The 21,727-nt window shown below is 35.3% G+C and overlaps 1 protein-coding gene across 5 annotated transcripts; it reads right to left on the reverse strand.

Annotated features, from left to right (window-relative positions):
- Positions 1 to 425: 425 nt before the first annotated feature.
- Positions 426 to 21,643, reverse strand: LOC123869946 (synaptotagmin 1). 5 transcript variants are annotated; one of them, XM_045913063.1, is made up of 12 exons: positions 21,525 to 21,641; positions 13,305 to 13,502; positions 10,866 to 10,988; positions 10,002 to 10,142; positions 9,704 to 9,846; positions 9,313 to 9,405; positions 8,806 to 9,000; positions 8,535 to 8,711; positions 4,797 to 4,905; positions 3,899 to 4,032; positions 2,517 to 2,724; positions 426 to 1,539 (listed from the first exon to the last, which is right to left on the reverse strand). In XM_045913063.1, exons 3-11 carry the CDS (start codon positions 10,981 to 10,983, stop codon positions 2,530 to 2,532), a joined length of 1,305 nt encoding a protein of 434 aa, XP_045769019.1. In that variant the 5' UTR covers positions 10,984 to 10,988; positions 13,305 to 13,502; positions 21,525 to 21,641; the 3' UTR covers positions 426 to 1,539; positions 2,517 to 2,529. The 5 variants fall into 5 exon arrangements, with proteins under 5 accessions (XP_045769019.1, XP_045769017.1, XP_045769018.1 ...); XM_045913061.1 differs by having other exon boundaries at positions 4,797 to 4,914; XM_045913062.1 differs by having other exon boundaries at positions 9,313 to 9,411.
- Between the last annotated feature and the right edge of the window lie 84 nt (positions 21,644 to 21,727).

Genomic DNA, 21,727 nt, shown 5'->3' on the forward strand with positions numbered 1-21,727 from the left:
AATTAATATTACTGTTAGAAAGCATATCATTTTTTTTCCACGTTATGGTGGCAGGTTAAAAAAAAGAATAATAATATTTTGTAGTTATCAATTTAAAATTAATGAAATAAAATAATGTGCAAATCTGCATTTTTGCCGATCCGGCACATCTCTAATCAAGATTTTAGTATAATATCAAGTTGAACAGTTTCTTTGAGATTTAATGTTTATCTATGAAAAAGGGGAAAATATAATTCGTATATATAGGTATTATAGCTATTTTCCTAACGCCAAAAGTTGGGCGATAATTCTGATGATATAATAATAGGTTTTTTTTGGAAATTGTTGGAACAAACATAGCAACAAGATATACAAATTCTACGAATAGTTATCGTGTTATATAATTTATTATTACTAATGTGTATATTACAATAATTATTATTTTCGGTAATATAGAGCTATACTACGCTAAGTTACGATTTAAATGAGAAAAACATGTCGACTGATGAGCAACTCATAAATCTAAAAAAAAGATAAAGTTACGAATTCTTTAATTCCTATCAACAAAAGTAGGTAGTTCTGATAACACCTGTAATTTGCTTTTTTTTCTATTTCTTTAAAGCAAATTCAAATGTTCTAAGATACTTGACCTTATATTTTGCGAGCCTTACGATGAAGATTATGAATGCCATAAAACAAAACCTTTTGATAGGCCAATTTTCCTCTAAAGAAGGTGAGTATCTAAATATTCCCCTAGGTTCTGTTCAAACTCAAACAGGAAGCTTTTATATCTACATCGAACCTAAAAACTGGCCTTCTTCAGAGGAATCTCTAATATAATTTTTTACTTAAAATGTTAATAACACTTACTTGATATTAAAATAGAATGTAATAAATTTAACAGGATTTAACTTATTTACATAGCTCCAATACAGTATTAATAATAGTAGAGATTTAAATACCTATTCGGCGTACTTTTCGTACATAGGTAAACTATATTTAATTAATTCATGAAACAATTCATTGTAGGTAAGTATAATATTTTAGATGGTCTAAATGAATGGCTTATTCCCTAAAAATAAGTATTTTGTACACATTACCAATGATGAAAGATTAAATTAAAAAATGTATTTAGGACATCTCACTTGATAATAAATAGCAAACTTAAGTAACTAAATATAAAAAATGTTAAGAATTTTATAAACAATTGATATCGAATAAAGTACCGATGTAATAAATAATACTTAAACAATAACTAGAGTAACTGAAAAATATTTCTAAAGTGTACCAAATGAATAATAATAATGATAGCTTAGCTATCAATTGAGTGCTTTCCTTGTTGTGTTAAGCACACAAAATAAAGAAAGCTTACTCAACTATTGTTAGGATATTTGCTTTACAAAGAAAAAATATTACTTTAAAGTTAGATAAACAGTTGTACTTAAATCTAAGTCTTCAGCTTCTATTCTTGAATCGACAGAAATTAAAAGTTTTCTTAAATGGATTGTTGAATAAGGCGTTTTCCCCTTCGTTCTCGATCCTCGAATGCTTGATGTCATCCTGTAAATAAAACATCGTAAAATATCGTTAAAATATAAGGATAAAATGTAACTTATTCACTCGACAACGTTTAAAATAAAATTGATTTTAATAAGTAAATTAACTAAAGACTGAATAAATAAATAGAGATATGTACTTAAAAAAATCTGTCAAGTGCCAGTCGAACTCACACACGAAGGGTACCATCGTACAAGAAATAACACTTTAATTATTCGGACATACGAATGGACGGACAGACGAACAGCGAAGGTTTAGTAATAGGCCCCTGTTGGCACCCGTCGAGTATAGACTATAGAACCCTAAAAATAGGGGAAATCTACAATCCAAACGTTAAAGAGCAAAAGCTGAGAGTTACTGCTGTTAATTAGGTTATACACAAAACACAAATCCCTATAAATTAACTGGTGAGCCTAGACTTATCAAAAGTGGCACTAATTGAGTGAATTCAAACTAATGGGTTTGGTAAAATTGCTATCGTCACAGACTATACCGCTAACGTTGTGATAATATTCCTTGTAGAAAGGAATAATAGGTACCTAAATACATTTAGATTTGGAAAGGGTATGACAGTTTCATTAGTTTTATTAAACCCTTTAACCCCTTATCGGTTTCTACACGGCATCGTACCGGAATGCTATATCACTTAAAGCACAGCTTTGCCAGTAGAGTTGTAACTAGTCGGGCCGTAATCTCCACTCAGACCAGACTAAAATAATTTAGAAATTATAAATTCCCAAATTGTCCCTGCCGCGAATCGAACCTATTGCCTCCCACTTATAAAATCACAGCGCTCACTACTGCGCCAATGAGGTCGTCCCAATTTTGATTGAGGTTTCATCGCCATCAATCCATCGCCGGCTCACTACTAAGCACGAGTCTCCTCTCAGAATGAGAAGAGTGGCCATAGTTTTATTGTTTTAGCCAAATGGTTAATGTACCTACGTTCTGTTCATTACAACTAGGTATGATCATATCACCTTTGTTCTGCTTTTAATCCTTCTTCTCTCCATCTTCGGGATCTTTGAGTGTATGCCACTGCGCGATCGGGCGCCGCGGACTAGCCAACATATCTGACCAGTGACGCAGTTCCGTGCCTGACGCGTTGTACCCCAGCACCACCTTTCCGATGGGCTCCGACGTGCCGATGCGATCGTAATCCACCACCGTTACCACTAGATTCACCTTCTGTTGTGCAGTTTGTAATAAAGTATTAAAATATGAGACAATACTATTTTTTAAGAGAGCCCAATTTGATGTTAAAAGGTTCTCTCTACGGTCGTTTGTAACTTTGCTAGTTATTCTACATGATTAATTGAGCCTATGCTATAATAGTTAAAGTTATGTATTTTAATGAAAATGGCCAGATACTATGGGTTTAATGACAAGACTGGATCAGATTTTAACTTAACGAATGTCTTTTAAAAGAACGTATGATTGATGAATAGGTTTATCCAACGATGTCTTAACTCGTAGTAATCTTTGACTGTTGTTTGGCTCATCTGTTTGGCAGTGCGATAAGCACACATGACGAACTTTGTTTATAAAGATTCGTTTTACGCTATAAGGGCCCTGGGTAATTTAATGAATGATGAATACTTACCTTTGCTTAGTTAGAGTTGTAGGAGTAAGGTTGTTGCAAGGTTAAGGGTAAGACTAGCATGATAAATAAATACGAGAGAGCGAGAAAAAAGATCCACAAGAAGAACAAGAGACTGGTTTCCTGAACACCATATATGTGGGTAATTACAATTTGAAGTCACCAAATTGTAATGCAGTTACGAGGGGAGATTCCAAACACCACTGTAATTTTACGGAGTAGTTATGGATGTTATATAATCAGAGCAATACTGTTAGATATGTTCCCGGAATTGAGAACCTTTAGTCGAGACAAATTGTTACAACAAAAGGTCAAACACTTCCGTCAGAGCACACCTAAAGGCTTGTTTTGAAAAATATAACGAAAGGACGAAAGGGTAAAGGCGAAACTAATGGATACATTATTAGATTGGAAACCGAAAGGAAAAGAGTTATAGAGAAATACCACGGGCATAGCCAATATTAGTGTATTACTATAGTAAAGAATTTGTTACGATATTATATTCTACTGGATTTAGGATTCTTTTGCTTGGAAACGGATCGGACTGGATGATATAGTGGTGTGTATTACCATATTCACAACAATTAGAACACAACATCGATTACACATTGCTAGGACAAATTTGAATGATGAAAACATATTTTCGTATCACGATAGTATTTCTACTACGTTACAATTAGATTTGTAAATGTTTTCTTCACTCGATTCAATGTCCATACAATGTTTGACAACATTAAATTTTGATGCAATCTCGGCTCGCACCTGTATTTGTTCGAATGGTACTTCAAAAGTAAATGACTCGTTGTAATATGGATTCAGTGTGCATTTCTTGATGCTCGTTTTCTTCTTCTTGAGACGTTTTCCATTTTGCATGAGTGCGATCTTTACGTACGGATCTGTTGCCGGGCACCGATGAATCCGGATATGAAAAAATGGAAAGTAACGTATTAGTCTTTGTAACATTTTACGACACAATAACGGTTAGTAAAACAATTCTTTTACAAGTTTAGTATTTATTACACAGAAAACTAATGATAAAAACATATTGTTAAATATATAAAATGCATCTTTAAAGATGTAAGATGATGTTATAAAAAGCCTTGAACTTTAAAATGAAGTGCCTAAATATGTTTCGCTTTTAGTTTGCCACGTAACAATGTAATGCAGAAAATTAAGTGTAGAATTATGGAGTGCCACCAGCTATTAAAATGGTCTTTGCAAGCGTTTTGTGGAAAAGATAGGAAACGCAATAGCCATTGCACATAATGTAACGACGTGCATTTTATGGTCTTAAATATATTTAATCTAAAACATTAAAATAATTTTGGTAGGTAGGTACCTACATGATTTTTTAAATTTTGTTCGTGAAATTTGATCTACTGTACCTAAATATACACAAAATGGAGTTCTTCAATTTATGAAAATGGTATATTACGAGTAAACTAATTAGATAATGATGCTAGTTAATTGCAAAGACATTCCGAGCGTTACAATATAATAATAAATACATATTAAATACAAAAAGGCATATATGTAAGTACATAGGTATGTTTACCCTAAAAGATCCTGAAAGTAGACGGTAGTGTTAGAAAAGTGTTGTATTACAATAAATATTAGGTATTGATTAGGTTGAGAGCTAAAAGAAATATGATAATCTCACCTGACAAGCCACCAACGTCCATTTTCTTAAGATTCTTTGCCTCCAAAATAACGACAGTCAACTTTCCAGCAGTCGGTACATAACGTAAAGAGAAACATATATCTCCAAGCTTGTTATCCTGAAAAATTCCATGAAATTCGATATATTAACTAGGCAATGAGTAAATATTAAAAAAATACCACCAATAATCGTTTCCTTGCGACTTTACAAAAGTTTTTTTACTAGTAAAACTTTATTAAAATGATTCCCAAACAACTTATTGTATTTAAGTAAATTGTTAAGTGTTAATTTCAAGGGCATTGGAACGTGAAACAGTATGGAAGATAAAAAGGGAAACTTGTGTAAGGAACATAGTATTTGAGACAGGTCTGATAAGCAGTTTGAAAATATACAAATAATATACGGGCTCATAAATATCGCGGCTTAGGGCGGATAAGGGTAACTTCTTAAGGAAAAAATAATATAAATATATAACAAAACAATAGCTCCGTGTAGTTACCTAGAAGCGTTTTATGGTTATTCATCTGTCGACACAGCTGACCAGTCAGTAATTTTACTCAATATAAAATCACATAGTTAAATGTGCGTAGTTAAAATATAAAATCCAATGGACATAAATACCTACTATTAACAAATTTTCATAACGTTGATGAAATTAATTTAACTGGATTAAAATTTAAAATATTTTTCTTCCACATAAGTGAGGTGTGAGATTTCATAGTGCATTGAAATACTGATCAGCTTTGCCGAATGTGCTTAGGATGCCATGGCACAGAGACTTAAGAAGGGTAGCCTCAAACAATAGTTTGCAACTAGTCAGGTCTTTAACAACCATTTCCATTGCGTTACATATAACGTTTTAGCACATAGATGACATTTCATCTACTTAAAACATTAAACACGTTACAAACAATTTAAACAAAATTCTATAGGTTGGGGAAAACAAAAAAATAATAACCACATCAAACCTACAGTTATAAAGCGTTTATCCGTTGAAATATATATGGTTTATAGAATTAGGTAAATTATTACGATCTGTTGCCGAAATGATGCCAATTTCTTATTTTGTAACACCCAGCTCAGATCATCAAAGCAATACCTATGCTCACCTTGTCGAAGAACCTAGAAAGTTTGAAATGTGACGATTGACGACCCTAAAGTTAATACTTATATTCGCCTAGTACAACCTGGAGAAAGACTAACCATTTAAGAAACAGATCGCAATTATCTAAAGTTCGAACATTTAGATAATTCACACATACATACTATTTACATAAAACGGCTAAACAGTGAAGATCCAGAAAGAAATGCTGCTTCTCATGTTCTGTTATTAGCATTCGAGTAGGGGTTGTTCGTGTTTAACTAATCGCATTTCTTTAATGGATGGTGTTATAGAGGCTATATAATACATACATTCCGAGGATTACACTTTGCATATAGGATACAGGTAACATCACACTATAACACAAGGGTAATCTAGAGGTGACCTCACTGCGGATGAAGTGCCAAGCTTGCTGTTAGAGATGATGACTGATAGATAAACTATGCTTATTCATTTCAATGATTTCATAATGTAGACTTATAATTTTCAGAGTTCACTAATTCCCATAACTTCACATAATCTAGCGAAGATTATCTTCACTTCTGTGAATTTATATATTTCGTTCTGGACAATTTTCAAACGAACTGTACCATAGTTTACCTATTAATGAATAATAAATAACATTACATTTGTACGATGAGTTTTCTCAATGGCATTGTAGTGTGTTTTATTATTCAGTCACCATTTTTTATTACACATAGTACTGAAGCACAGGAATAATATATATATTTCGGTACAAAAGTTGGATTCACAACTCTTCTTTCGTCGGTCAGAGGATGATCTGTAACATATTTTGGGTAACATATTTGGTTATTATACTGCAATATTCAATTTAAATTACTTTTCAAGACCCACAAGAGATTATGAGAACTCTTTAATATATTTATCTAAATCAAGATGTGAAGATTATTGTGAAGTTTTTAATTTTCATATAAATTAAAAGTTACTGCAAAAACAAGATTTAACATTATGCAAAAGCCACATATAACGTGATGAAAAATACGTCAGTCACTAGCTACATTAGAAATATTTGCATTTAGACAATATTAATGTGCGACACATATTATTTATTGTCCTGAATTGAAGTTTACTAAAAGAAAACCCATAAGAATTGTTATCAAGAAATTCTAGAAAACAGCAATACAGGAGCAAGTAAAGCACATTTAATAATGAACATGCGTCATTCCCCAGCCGCAATACAAATTATATTGTAAGTGTCGGATGGATGAAAATAAATTAAAAAAAAAAAAACAAGAAAACATATGGTATGATAGGTGATATCGGGTAACGGGTGAATATAATATTTAATATTTTTATGGATATTTTTAAATATATTGATTCACTTCACACATATTTAATGTGTTCTACCTAATTAATATTTCACATTGTTGTCCCAATTTTTTATCCTTTTTCTTTTGAATAGACCCAATTTTACTTATTTTGATCGAAGATAATGAAACGTGTTTATATAACATTTTAATATACATCTCGATGTGTCTCAAAAAAATACTTACGTGAATGATCATTTCGTTTTTGAAGCGGCATGCAAGATTGTTCAGGACACAATCAAACACAGCCAAGCAGAGCAGAGAAAATATGTAGAAAAAGAGAAAAACCAAGTAAATACATTTTTGCTGTTTAAATTAATTTTCAGAAAATAAATGACGAATCAATCCATTTCGAGGCACCTTGACTATCTTTATCTATCTTTATTTTAAAATATTTTTTATCTGAAGTATGTTTTGTCAAGGATCCTCTTTATAAAGTGCAGTAAATTTAAAAATTATAATCCACCCTTTTAATAAAATTAAATTCCAAATAACAGAAAATTTATATCAAGTAGGTAGGTACTTATTGATATTAATAAATTTAAAAATTAAGATAAGTAAGCGATAAAATATAATTTTATTAAAAGGATAGAGGTATAAATAATGCTGTGCTAGTAAACCACACCCATCTTACAAATATACTATCATTCGTAGTTAAACGGAAACATAAACCATAAACTTGGGTATGTTTTACCAGAGTAGCCTAAGCTAAGAAAAAAAGATAAAATATAGTCTCCCCAGTTGATATTTGGGTTACCTACGTAATATTATGTATACCTCTTGCTTTGTTTGTATGCTTTATGTGCATTCATGAGAATAATGTTTGTATACCATACATGTACCTAAATGGTAGATGTGTGTTGATCGAAATGGATTGTTGATGTGACCTGGGTGTAACTGTTAATTTCCTTGTGGTTATTAACTTCACCAATCATGATTTTCGCAACATACCTAAAACCTTTAACTTGTCTAACACCATGTGACGTGACGCTTGCCCCAACTACCTAATAAGTATTAGATAAAATAGGTAGGCACCTTCTTAAAAATTTCAATTAATAAAATCGTAAAATAATAACTCTAACCACGCCAAATGAAGCCTATATCGTGTGATAAGCTGAAAAGTAAACTTTTTATTAATTGTTAAAAGTTACCATTTTGTTATGTTGTTGTAAGTTTGGGTTTACGTAGGAAAATAATTTTAATATTTGTGTGCCATAAGAGCGTATTTTTAGCAAGAATACTTACAATAGAGATGTTAAATTATCAAGTTTGAGGTATATACTGTAAATTATATTTTTGTAATCGCACCTGGCCTCCCTCTCCTTCAACGCTTTGGAGTTCACGCCACTCTTCAATTGTCTGTGCAAGATCAACCTGACACAGAGGTACCTTCACTTCGCCGATCTGGTCGTGCTTGGAGAATCGGTCGAAGTCGAATATCGCGAACACTAGAGTTTTGTTCATTGCATCAGCATATGGCACGTTCTGTACAAAAATATTCAATAGGTATTTCCATTTTGTTGCGGTAACAATCAGGAATTTTGTATTTTCTGGTAATTGATTAGTTGAGGAAACTTGCCTTAAATACAAAGGTTTCGTTGAAAACAGGGCTAAGAGTTTTTCGGTGGACTTTGGTTTCAAATTTCTTTTTCTTATCTGGCAGTAGGTATACTTTGACATAAGGATCCGACGTTCCGCCCATGTCTAAAGCCGGGAGATCTTCAGCTTGGATGACCGTAACTGATAGACTGTTGCTATTAAAATCGTATTCCAGCTGTAAAACGATGCATGCAGAGTTAATTCCATATGAATTCAAAAGTCCTCACGAATGAAATGGGTTTGAAGTGAAAAATACACCAATGGTCTAAAACTATAGAATGCTACTGAGTGAGAAATTAAAACACGTTAAATCTAATATGACTATAAATCTCATTTCAATAAAATTTTGTGAAATGTTACCCAAAAATAAGCAAATAATCATTATGGTATGGACCAATGAATTTTTTTTGGCATTTATAAAAGTTCAAATCAGTATTCAAGCTCGTCCCTGGTCTCCATAAGTAGCTGCGCGATTCTCGTAACATACCTTGTACTGGATTTTTCCTAGCTTCTGTTCCTCTTTTTTCTCCTCCCCGTCGTCTGGTTCCTCAGCATTCTCTGTGAGCTCCTCCATATCCGGCTGAACCTACATGCACGTCCCGCGGCAAATTTCACATGAATATCGGATGTCTTATCAATAAAGAGATCTACCTATATTAATGAGTTACTATTTTTAATTAAAGGAATTGCCGATTTTGTCTTGGGCGACTAACATGACTTTGGGTAAATTTACATTTACTCGACATTAATGTAATAAACAGATGTGACAGATATTGTAAATAACTACCCTCAACTTATTAGGAATTTATGATTGCGGTTTTATCATGTAATGGCAAATATTTTGTTTCCTCTGATGGTTAAAGATCTTAAAACATTACCTTTTCCTTATATGCTGAGCCTAAGAGCTGGACGGACTTGAAGTCGACACCTTTCATCCCTTTTTTGCCATCCTTGGATCGTCGTTTACGGAAACATCGCCGAATGCAACAGAAGCAAATTCCCAACACCACAACTGCTACCCCTATTCAAAAAATTTTCACCATGCTTTAAATTAAGCTCTTTTAGAATGAGAAGTACAAGTATTACGAGCGCGATATATAAATAAATGTGTTGTAGGTAAGGTTATGTTTTGAAGTGCAATTATTTTGTCAGTATTAATTGAGCAATATTTCTTACCCACAAGAATGGCAACTAATTGCCATGTCTCCATATTCATCTTGTGAGCTAAATCAGCAGTTTTCTCCACTATTGATTCTTGAGTGGTAGTTGATGTGGGTGGTCCCTCTGATGTGACAATGGGACTCCCAGAAGACGCTGCTGCAAATTCATTGAAATATCAATTAAGCCTTATTTATAAAGCGATAAAACAATTTAGACATTTTATTGGCCAGTGCCCAATGGGTTTAACGCTTATTTTAATACGTTTTTTTTGTCGGTCTGTTTGATATTAATTTTGCGATCGATTAGAAACTAACTGCCCGATGAGCTCGATGATATTTTAAACAGATTGGAACTGGGCGACAATGCGACTAACTTATATTATTGTCTCTCTATTTGTTCGTTTATTTGTTTGTTCGCACATGCATGCACAGCAAAATTTGTACAGAACAGATTCTGTACAAATTTTGCAGTGCATGTCTATTTTAAACCAACCTCCCAATGAGCTAGAGGCTTGAAATTTCAAATATCGATTGGAACTGAATGGCAATGCAATATAAACTCGATTTTCTCTGTTTCTTGATATCGAGTCCAGGTCGTTCTTATCAGGTTATTTCGTGCCAGCAACATATTTTATATATTGCAAACTTTAGGATTAAATCATGTAACTTTAAGCAGTAACCGATAAACCAAAAACATCAAAACCGGTCGTTTTTTTCGCAACGGGCATCTATCTGGTTAAGGTCTTTTGTCTTTAATGCACAAGTATTCGAGGCGCCGGCATAGTCAAACCTGTAGGTAAACCTATAACTGGGTAATGTGTGGCACAGCTTTCAAAAACTTTGAAGATGGTAGGTATGGTAGACAAAAATGATATAGTACCTGGTGGCACAGTGGTCATGTTTGAAGCTGTGACGTTGGCAGCAGCGGCTGGAGGCTTCTCGCTGGTGGCTTCGGCCTCGCGGCGCCACCGCAGGTGAACCGGCAAAGGAGGCGACATCTTGGCTATGGAAATAATAAACTGGTAAGAAAATTGTAAGTGCCGGTAGGTATGTAAACAAATATCTATCAGGTGTGTATCTTTATGTTTAGGTACACGCACACATCTAAAACTCGGGAAGAAACTGATGGCTCTTAACGATGAAGGAAAACATCGTGATGAAACCTACATGCCTGAGAGTTCTCCATAATGTTCTCAAAGGTTTTTAAAGTCTGCGAATTCGCATGGGGCTAGCGTGGCGGACTTTGGCCTGAAACCTCATATACTGAGTGCTCAGTAGTTGGCCGGCGATGGGTTGAACATGATGATCTTTATTTCTCTTAGGCTAACCTGTAGCTCTTATTATAATAAAAATAAAATATAATAATAGTTGTAACATTACGATAAAGTAGTTTTCTCTAGGCTCACGAAACGAAAGGTCATTAATTTTATTTGTATAAAACAAAAAAAAAAATGCGCTCGCGCGTCTATTTCGTATTGTATCCTACTGTCAAATTGAAAGATAAAATTTCATCAACCAACCAGGTACTCACCCTGTCAAGTCGAGTGAAAGTTTTTTTATGAAAAGCTTCGGTTAAGTAAGACACAGATAAACCCCCCGAAACCAATTCCTGGCTACGGCCATGGATATGTCAAAAAAAAAATGTTATTTCTTGTCCTATGGTACGGAACCCTTCGTATGCGAGTCCGGCTCGCACTTGACCGAGTTTTAAAATATCTATGACATGGGCAGACTCGATCCAAACGAAACTAAGTTCATGGGTTCCTCTACTCAACATATTACGGAACTCAAAATATGCGCCGAAATACCTATCTAGTTAAATGATGATGAACGATCCGACTTCCCGGTGTTGTCAAAATAACTAAAATAACTTAATTTTAGGGTTCCGTACCTCAAAAGGAAAAACACAACTCTTATAGGATCACTTTGATGTTTGTCGGTCAGTCCGTTCGTCGGTCCATCCGTCGTGTCTGTCAAGAAAACCTATAGGGTATTTCCCGTTGACCTAAAATCTTGAAATTTGGCAGGCAGGTAGGTCTTATAGCACAAGTAAAGGAAAAAATCCGAAAACCGAATTTGTGGTTACATCACAAAAAAAAATTAAAATGTGAACTCATAAACAAATAATAATAGGTAAATAATTTGTATTTTCACTTTTCAAAGAAAAATAACTAAGTATACCAAGTGAGGTATCATTTGAAAGGGCTTCACCTATGTATTTTATTATTTATTTTTATGCATAATAGTTTTTGATTTATCGTGCAAAATGTCGAAAAAATACCCGAGTACGGAACCCTCGGTGCGCGAGTCTTACTCGCACTTGGCCAGTTTTTTTTTACTTGGTTGATTCCGGGGTGCATTTGAATAATATCACCATTAGTCACCTTTTGTATCCTATTTCTAGTCTACCTTATGTTACCGTTCTTTGCCACAGTAAATTAATTACGTCGATGAACTCTGAACTCGATGAATTAAAAATTTTGTACTTGGTCCCTAAACCTAATTAACAATTTTTGCTTATTTAGAGCTGAGCGTGCCCTGATATTACGCTCGTCAATTCATTTTAGAATTCTATAGGAGATCAGATCAATGCGATAATTCTGCTCGTTGCTATTGAGAAGTTCTTTTTATCGTACCTACCCAGTGTTCATTAGTTATTCGAGCTTACTAAACCATCTGATTAGTTCTTCATGTGGTCTACTTTTAATTTCTTAGTAAGTTTAGTTACCTAACTAGGCTTACCTTATTTAAAAACAAAAACGTAGATATGAGGCTGGCCAAAGATGTGAAAATTGGAAAAGAATAGCGCAGTCGTAAAGCGCAGGGTCAAAAGATAACGGGTGGAACGGAATAGAGACGGAGAGACCAATAGGCACGTAGGTGGCAATTGAGATGACTTTATTAATACTTAATAGGCCAACTAAAACAATCAAATTTTAGTAGATCATTGATTACGACACAAAATAATTAATTATTTTTTAAAGTTAGTAAGTAATTGAACGAGTTATTAGGATAGCGATTGCAAAGAAATAAGCATCGCAGCTGGTATTAACTTTCGATACAAAATGTATAAATAAAGAGAAACATGTTTTATCTACCTGTATTAAAACCGTGCCTGCTATATTAAAATTATTCGACGCTGAACAGTCAACATCTTCCATTTCTACAAGTGCCTACTTGAGTACATACTTACCTACATACGGCCCTGCTCTCCTTACATCAGACGAGCTCACACAAGTAAATGTACTAATATAAAGCCGTAAGCCATCAAGGCGTTCCAATTTGAAAACGAAAAAGTCTGTCCAACTTCACCACTGACCTTATTTGCTCCCTAGAGGATTGCTCCTGAGTTGCGATTAACAATTCCTAAATCGGCAGTCACTTAACACGAGTTTGCTTCATTTCTGTCGAATTTAATATTCGAATGGAGGCTCGACGATGTACTGAAGCTTGGATGGCCAAGATGCGCGCGCACGCGATCGATCGCCGCTGCGCGCTTGTGTCGTTGTTTCAGTTCCTGGGCAAGTCATGACGTTTACGTCACACATTGCGTACATTGACGACTTTGCAAACAGGGGTAAAACATTGAATGGATGACAAGGAGTATTCGAAGTTATGTACATACGAATACAACTAAAGGATAGAAGAAATTGAATAATGCAGTCGATTGAGTAAAATTATTGAAAAGGTTACGCAACAAAACATTTCCATTTTATACTAAGTACGTAAATTTTTATGTATTAGGCTGCTGACGTGCCCCGGTTTCGCTCGGGTGAACTCATCACAAAATGCCAAATCTCCTTAATTTTCGATACAACATCACTAGGTTCCCATAATATACAATTGTAAATTAAAAATTTATAACACCCCCGACAAGTGAAGGGTACAGTAACTAGAAAAGAGCTGATAACTTTCAAACTGCTGAACCGATTTTCTTGGATTGTAGCTAAGAACACTCTCAATCAAACAAAAAAAAAAAAAAACTAAATTAAAATCGGTTCATTAGTTTAGGAGCTACGATGCCACAGACAGATACACAGATACACATGTCAAACTTATAACACCCCTCTTTTTGGGTCGGGGGTTAAAAATGCGAAACTGTGTTCATTTGTCCTTTAATCACGCCGCAACGGAGCGATGCAACGGGTCGACGTGATCTTTTTGCATGGATAATGGATAGATATATTAACTATTGGGATTTGGAAGAGTGAGTAACGTCATAGGTAATTCCTTTCCCGGAATATCGTCAAAAGAGTTTTTTTTTTCTCGCCACACACACCTAACGCATGTGCATAACCGTGCCACGCGGCCTTTGTACCTACGTAGTTAAGTATCGAATATAAAAACTAGATGAAAAAATTCAGGAAAGAAAACTGCTCAAGTTTTCCTCCCTGACGCGCGTAAAAAAGTGGTCCAATCCGAACACGCGGCGTTTGAGTATAACTACGTAGGTCGGTACTGTACAAAAACAGAACATCTCAGCCGGGCTTGTGTAATTAATTCAGTAACCTTTAGTAGGTACCTAAGTAGCCAGGCACCAAAGTTTCGAGATTAAATTCCTCGTTAAAATGTTAATTAAAAAAAAAAACAATGAACAAAAAAGGGACTGATATTTTAAAATCATTATGAGAGAGATTTTTCAAAATTAAAAAAAGCAATAAAAAGGGCTTATATTTTTACCAAGCGAAACCGCGGGCGATCTCTAGTGAGTTATAATTTTTTTTGTTAACGATTAACGGTCTGTGTGTGGCTGAGTACAGAAGATGTGCTAAGCTTATTAGGTGTTAGGTAGGTACGCATTACTTACATTACTTTTAAGCATTTAAGTTGACTAACTCTATAACATATTGTTTTCATACCTATATAGTTGTTTATATATTGTTTAAAACTAACTGATCCGCCAGTTGGTTTTGTTCGAGTAGAATTTCTAAAAAAATCCTCTCTCAGTGGAGTCTGCATAGTCGATTTTGCAAAAATCTACCAGCAAAATTTCAATTTTCTAAACCAAGCGGTCTAAGCTGTACCTAGGTATGGTCATATTAGGTTTGCCAATCAGTCAGTTTATCTTTTAAATATTATGTTTAGTTGACCCACCCCGGCTTCGAGCAGCCGTGGCTCTACCTATTCCAATGATAAATATTGTTAGAATACTTATAAAACTTTCATATTAAATAAAGACACATAGAGAGGTAGGCAAAAAAAAAATCGGGGTTATCGATAATAGGGTACTTACTTCTAAAATTTTCAAAATGAATTTAGGTAATGTACAGAAACCGTCCAAATTTAGTTTAAGCATATACTTTGTTTTTGTTTGATGAAAATATTACAATAAAACTTAAAGCTAGCCTTATCTAATTACTATACAAATCATGCCCGCCTGGAATGGTGCCAAGAATACTGGCTGCATTTCCGCGCTGGAAAGCCAGGTTAATCAGTTGCGCAAAAAAAGGGCCAGCCCAGTTTATACTTAGAAAAATGTACATAAAGGAAAAGAAGATATTCTTTCGTCTTTCCTGTTTCCAGTTATCTCGTAGACAAAAGGATTCCAAAGTGGATGAGGGTGAAAATGTCGGAGGACTTTTATGTTATTAAGACTTTCATCCTATAGTCAAATCTAGGGCGGGCGGCAAAGAAAACTGGTGCTGGTAAAATCATTTCAATATGAAAAGATTCATGTTGTTTTCAGTCTGATAAGCTTTAATTAAAGTACCTATTGATTGACTGACCTACAACTAATAAGACCACAAAACTGACTGCATCAGGGAATTCGTTACTTAGTTAAGTTTAAAACGTATCTTATTTCTAAGATAGGTAAGTTCTTAGGTGAACCGGTATAAAGTCTTAAGAAGTCATTATTATGAAGTTTACAAGATGTTAATGGGTCTGGTATCGGAATATGATACTTAACTTGGAAGTTGAGTAAAGAGGTTCAGCTTTTACGTAAAAAATCGTTGGCAGCGATCCAAAATATTCATAAAAGAGAGACGACAACGGCTACGGACGGGTATCTATTGGACGGGTTTATAAGATTTTTAGGCCGCCTTTCCCCCAAAGATAAGTATGTAATGTAGCTAAGCGATGAGCGAGGTTAAAGCTAAACTACGAAGCTGTCTATTTTCACCAAAGCAAGTGTGTAGCGGAGCGGGTAAGATGTGCTACGAAGATGCGATATAGATAAGAGATAAATCGATCTGTCTTAGTTTTAGGTCTATTATTACAAATAATAATAGAATAATAGACGTTAAACTTTTGTAAGGAGAAGTGCGTAAGAAGGGCCACCTTAAGGCTGATTTTAGTCTCACGTTGACCGCACGCGCACCGTCGGCGCTGATGGCCGAGATATATAAGGCTGATTTTAGTTTCACGCTCACCATCAGCGCTCATAGCTCAGCGCGTAGTTCGTCAGCGCTGAGGCTCAGCGTGGCTCGTTTCAGTATCGTACTGACCGGCTTAATGTACAGACGACTACCAAAATGCGGAGTGTATTAATTATTGCTGCTTTGTACTACCTATCCCAAAGAAATGAAACCGGCGATTCGCCATGACTGTACTCGCTGACTACATCCGCTCCGCTCGACACTAGAACGCTCACTGAAGGCAGTGGCGCTCGTGCAATGGTCAGCGCCGACAGCTACGCGGCGCCGACGCGCGTCGCGTGCGGCCGCGTAGCTATCAGCGCTGACCACCGTGCGCGCTGATAGCTACGCGTCTTTCAAAAACGCTTCCTAGAAGTTATATATCACGGCCATCAGCGCCGACGGTTACGTGACGCCATTAGCGATAGCTGTGCGAGGAAGATACACGGCGCGAGATAAAATGCGCTTTGTCATTGGATGCCCAAACTTCCCATAGAACACACCACACCACCTCCATCACTCTGTACCACTCACGCATCCTTAGCCTTGTTTCAACTAGTATATAAAAAACTTAGCTTCGTTGAAGCCCTTTCCACTAGAGCTAAGCTAAGTTTTGCTATCAAAATATAGCGATCCTATTTAGTTGTGAAATCACGACTAACTGAAAGCTGTAAGCTGATTCCTAGATCCATGATTCTATTCGTGAATTTGACATACATCCATAGCTAAGTATGCAACGTAGCACATCCAGTTAGGTAGTGGAAAGGCAGCCTTATGCATTTTATAATGCAGTTTAAAATCCATCCCTACTAACATTGTTAATGCGATAGTGTGTCTGTCTGTTAGCTTTTTTTTAGGTACCTAACCGATTTGGACGTTTAGTACAGGGATAGCTTGCATTCCGGGGATGGTCATATTTTGTTGTCCCGGAAAATCAAAGAGTTCCCACGGGATGCTTAAAAACCTAAACCCACATGAATGAAGTCCCGGCCATCATCTGCTTGGTACAAAAATGGCTTGCATTCTGAAGACCGACATAGATTAGTTTTTGCCCCGGAAAATCAAAGAGTTCTTACGGGATTCTTGAAAACCTACATCCACATTCCACACGGACGAAGTCACGGCCATCATCTAGTCTACATACGAGGTGTGTTCAAAAAGTACCCGGAATTTTCGTTTTTTTCAAAAAAATATTTATTTATTCGTCTACATCAATATGGTCCCCTTCAAATTAGTCCCCCCCAGATATAATACACTTATGCCAGCGTTTTTTCCAATCTTCGAAGCACTCTTGATATTCACTTTTTGGTATGTCCTTGATCACTCTCAGCGATTCGGCCTTTATTTCTTCAATCGAGGAAAAACGCCGTTCTTTCATGGGTCTCTTCAACTTTGGGAACAGGAAAAATTCACACGGAGCCATATCTGGTGAATATGGAGGTTGTTTTTGGCCAAAAAATTACGAACATGCAACGACGAGTGAGAACGACGAGTGAGTTTTGGAATGAATTTTGCTGCCACTCGTTTCATGCCCAAAACATTTGAAAAAAATGTTATGATATGAGCCAATTGATATGCCAACTTCATCAGCAACTTCTCTAATTGTGATTCGGCGTTCATTCATAACCATTTTTTCCACTTTTTTTCACATTTTCATCGATTTTATTGACGTGCTGGGTCGACCGGAGCGTTCGTCATCTTCAACATCTTCGCAGTAATCTTGGAAACGCTTATACCACTCGTAAACACTTGTTTTTTTCATAGCAGACTCACCATAGGCTTTTTGTAACAGTTCACACACTTTGTTACACTTCATTTCATTTTATACGCAAAATTTAATACAAATTCTTCGACTCTTCCATTGTTTAAACAAGCAAAAATCGCCGAGCTCATAAAAACACGTCGGACCTTAGCGACTACCACAGACAAAGTAAATAGTAAATATAGCTGAAAATTTTATCATACTTTAGGGGCATGAATAACAACACAATACACAAGTGTAAATTAAAAATTTTCAACACCCCCGACCAGTGAAGGTTACAGTAACTAGAAAAGAGCTGATAACTTTCAAAAACTTGGAGTTTTCCAAACATTTTCCAAAACGTCATTTTCAAATAAATAATAATGTATATCTAGGCAACGTCCATCTTGACAGCTTGACATTTGTCAATTGACTTAATATTAAGAACCTAACGCTTATCTAACCTTCTTTTGTACAAGAAAACTAGAAAAGAGCTGATAACTCTTAAACGGCTGAACCAATTTTTTTGGATTATAGCTAAGAACACTCTCGATCAAGCCACCTTTCAAACAAAAAAAACTAAATTAAAATCGGTTCATTCGTTTAGGCGCTACGATGCCACAGACAGATACACAGATACACAGATACACAGATACACAGATACACAGACACACAGATACACAGATACACAGATACACAGATACACACGTCAAACTTATAACACCCCTCTTTTTTGGTCGGGGGTTAAAAAATAATTTTGACAATCGGTCTCTCCAGACCCGCGAAATTTAAAAATTCCGGGTACTTTTTGAACACACCTTATATTTTCTTATAGATCTTGAAAGTAATCCGTTTATGGTTCCCCTATTCTTTGAGGGAGGAACAAGGTCAACACCCCACTTAACCCGCGCAGCAGGTCGCAGGCTTGAATTTTCCATGAAAATTAGTTTAATTAACTTTTAACTGTTAACGCTGCTACTCACTTTATTTCTTTGAAAATTAAAGTGTAGGTAAATGTGTGTGAGTTTAGATAGAACTATAAGCAACTAGTCTATAAGTAATGCTACGTACTATTTGTAGTGAAGAATTCTTCACTGATCCGGAAAACAGCTTGCGTGTGTTGAAGGCAAAGGCTGTGCAAACGGAGTGCGCGAAAGCATTATTAGTACTAGGCGCAACGCACACCGTTAGAGTGGAGCGAAGCCTTTTATTTCTTACTAGCTGACGCCCGCGACTTCGTCCGCGTGAATTTAGGTTTTTCGAAATCCCGTGGGAACTCTTTGGTTTTCCGGAATAAAAAGTAGCCTATGTGCTAATCCAGGATATTATCTATCTCCATTCCGAATTTCAGCCAAATCCGTCCAGTAGTTTTTGCGTGAAGGAGTAACAAACATACACACACACACACACACAGACACACATACAAACTTTCGCCTTTATAATATTAGTGTGATTCACTTATAGTAAACTTTATTTACTTTGATATAACGACATCTATTGAGTGGTTATGGATAGGTTCCTAGAGTTTAGGTATAACTATACTGAATTCTTTTGTAAGTTTCAGATGCCGGTAGATACTTAGATACCTAACAGACATCTGATTGCTTACCTATTTCGATGTTTTAGTATTTCGATAGTCATTATGTACCTACTCATGTATGTGTATAAATACAAGTACTTACGTAAATGTATAACCGCATTTAAAAGAGATATGCAGGTAGGTATCTAAGTTGTATTCAAATACATATACTGAAAACAATAGATATGCCTCGCAGGTAACCTACTTAGTTTAAACCTATAGTTGTTTGATAAGAAATATCTGAGTAGGTATACCTAGTTTACGCTGCTCTTATTTAACTAGGTTTGTATATCGAACAGTTTTTATATTTGTACATCACTGACCTCTACTAATACTAGTAGATACCTGCTTGACTTCGTCTGTGTTGGTGTTAGCTGGCGCTCTGCCTTTTTGGAGTGTTTTTTTTTGTTAAAACTGACTGGAAAGCGCTCTAAAGGGGTGCTGTGCGTATGCCGGCACAGAAGGGGTCCATACTTGTATATTTTAACTAACTTGTTACAAATAACTACAAACTTGACATTGGCTAATCTTTGTAAAGCCAGAAGAGAGAGAGAAAAAAAAGAGATATCTGCCTACACTGGATCTGCGATTGCCGATCTGTTTATGAAGCAAATAGATTTTCGCAATTTTGGTGCTGCAGTGAGAGTCATATTGTGAGCGTCTTGAAACTAAATCATAGTGATGAGACTTCTGTTAACAGGGCTCTCTCCGACACTCGTTTCATACAATCGTAGTTCCAATTTCATTGAATATTAAGCAACCAAAGTCCAGGAAATTTTGCAGACATATTCTAGAAACTAATATCTGTGTCTGTGGTGATTTAGATTTTTCTAAAAATATGTAGTTTTAAAATTACAGGGGCTCAAAGATTTGTATGAAAATTTTTAAGACCGCGTAACTTTGAAACCAAATATTTTAACAGAAATCTGGAAAACCACAGACATAGATATTAGTTTCTAGAATATGTTTGCAAAATTTCATGGACTTTAGTTGCTTAATATTCTAATGAAATTGGAACTACGATTGTATGAAACGAGTGACGGAGAGAGCCCTCTTAACATAGTGTCCACATGAAGATCATTTGACACAGTGTCAATTTTAATTCCCGGTTCCCGGCACAAAGACAACTTTCATTTTTTATGGCACAACTTTTCCAGCGTACTTGTCTAATATCTTTTTCAGTATTCATAGTAGACTGTAGAGTATGTTTATTTGTTTCGAAAATAATCACTGTTTAAATATTTCTGATAAAACACTATAGATACCTTTAGGTTTTATATTTAGTCCGTATTTTGTTATTGTATTCTGATAAAAATTAATATATTCGACGGAAACAATACGCGATAGGGGCCGAGATAAAATCGTCCTATGTAATATAATTTTATTTACAGAAAGATTAATAAAAAATTGGCACTTATTCGTGAATTTATTGTCACCTTTCAATTTCTATTGTAAAATGTATATATTATACCTACTGTTTAGTTGGGAACCTTACACCAATCACGATCTATTGTTAAGGAAAACAATATTTTTTACATAAAATCTTGTCTTTATACAAAGGTATATGGAACCAAATTTAACTAAAAAAAAATCATTTGAGTACGTTCAAACGTGCGACACATTTCAGATACTTAGTTAGTTAGTTAAAATGATAAAAATTAAATACTTGGTTAGCTATAAAATTAGTCGTTTGTACATCACTCAGTACCAAAAATGTTTTTTGATGTACGAAGTTTTTACATGTTTCGTTTAAGATCAATAATCGTTAGCTCTAGTAGCTATACCTAAATGTGACTTATTTTTGAGCATTGTGCAGTGTCTTCTAAATTCTAAGCAAATATAAAAGAAATTGCAGATGCTTACCGTATTGTTATTTAGCTATGGGAGGCAGAAGTCGTTGTATACATGTCCCATCATGCAAATATCACTCAATGTTTGTATGACGACGTTCGCTGCCGTCAGGGCGCGGGCTACGCCTCGAACTAACGTTTCAGAGGCGCTGTACGCTGAAGCTTTCACCTCATGAACGTTTCAGCGATTTCGATTTACGCAGAAATCAATTAAAG

This window comes from Maniola jurtina, chromosome 11 (assembly GCF_905333055.1).
Source record: "Maniola jurtina chromosome 11, ilManJurt1.1, whole genome shotgun sequence".
NCBI lineage: Eukaryota > Metazoa > Arthropoda > Insecta > Lepidoptera > Nymphalidae > Maniola > Maniola jurtina.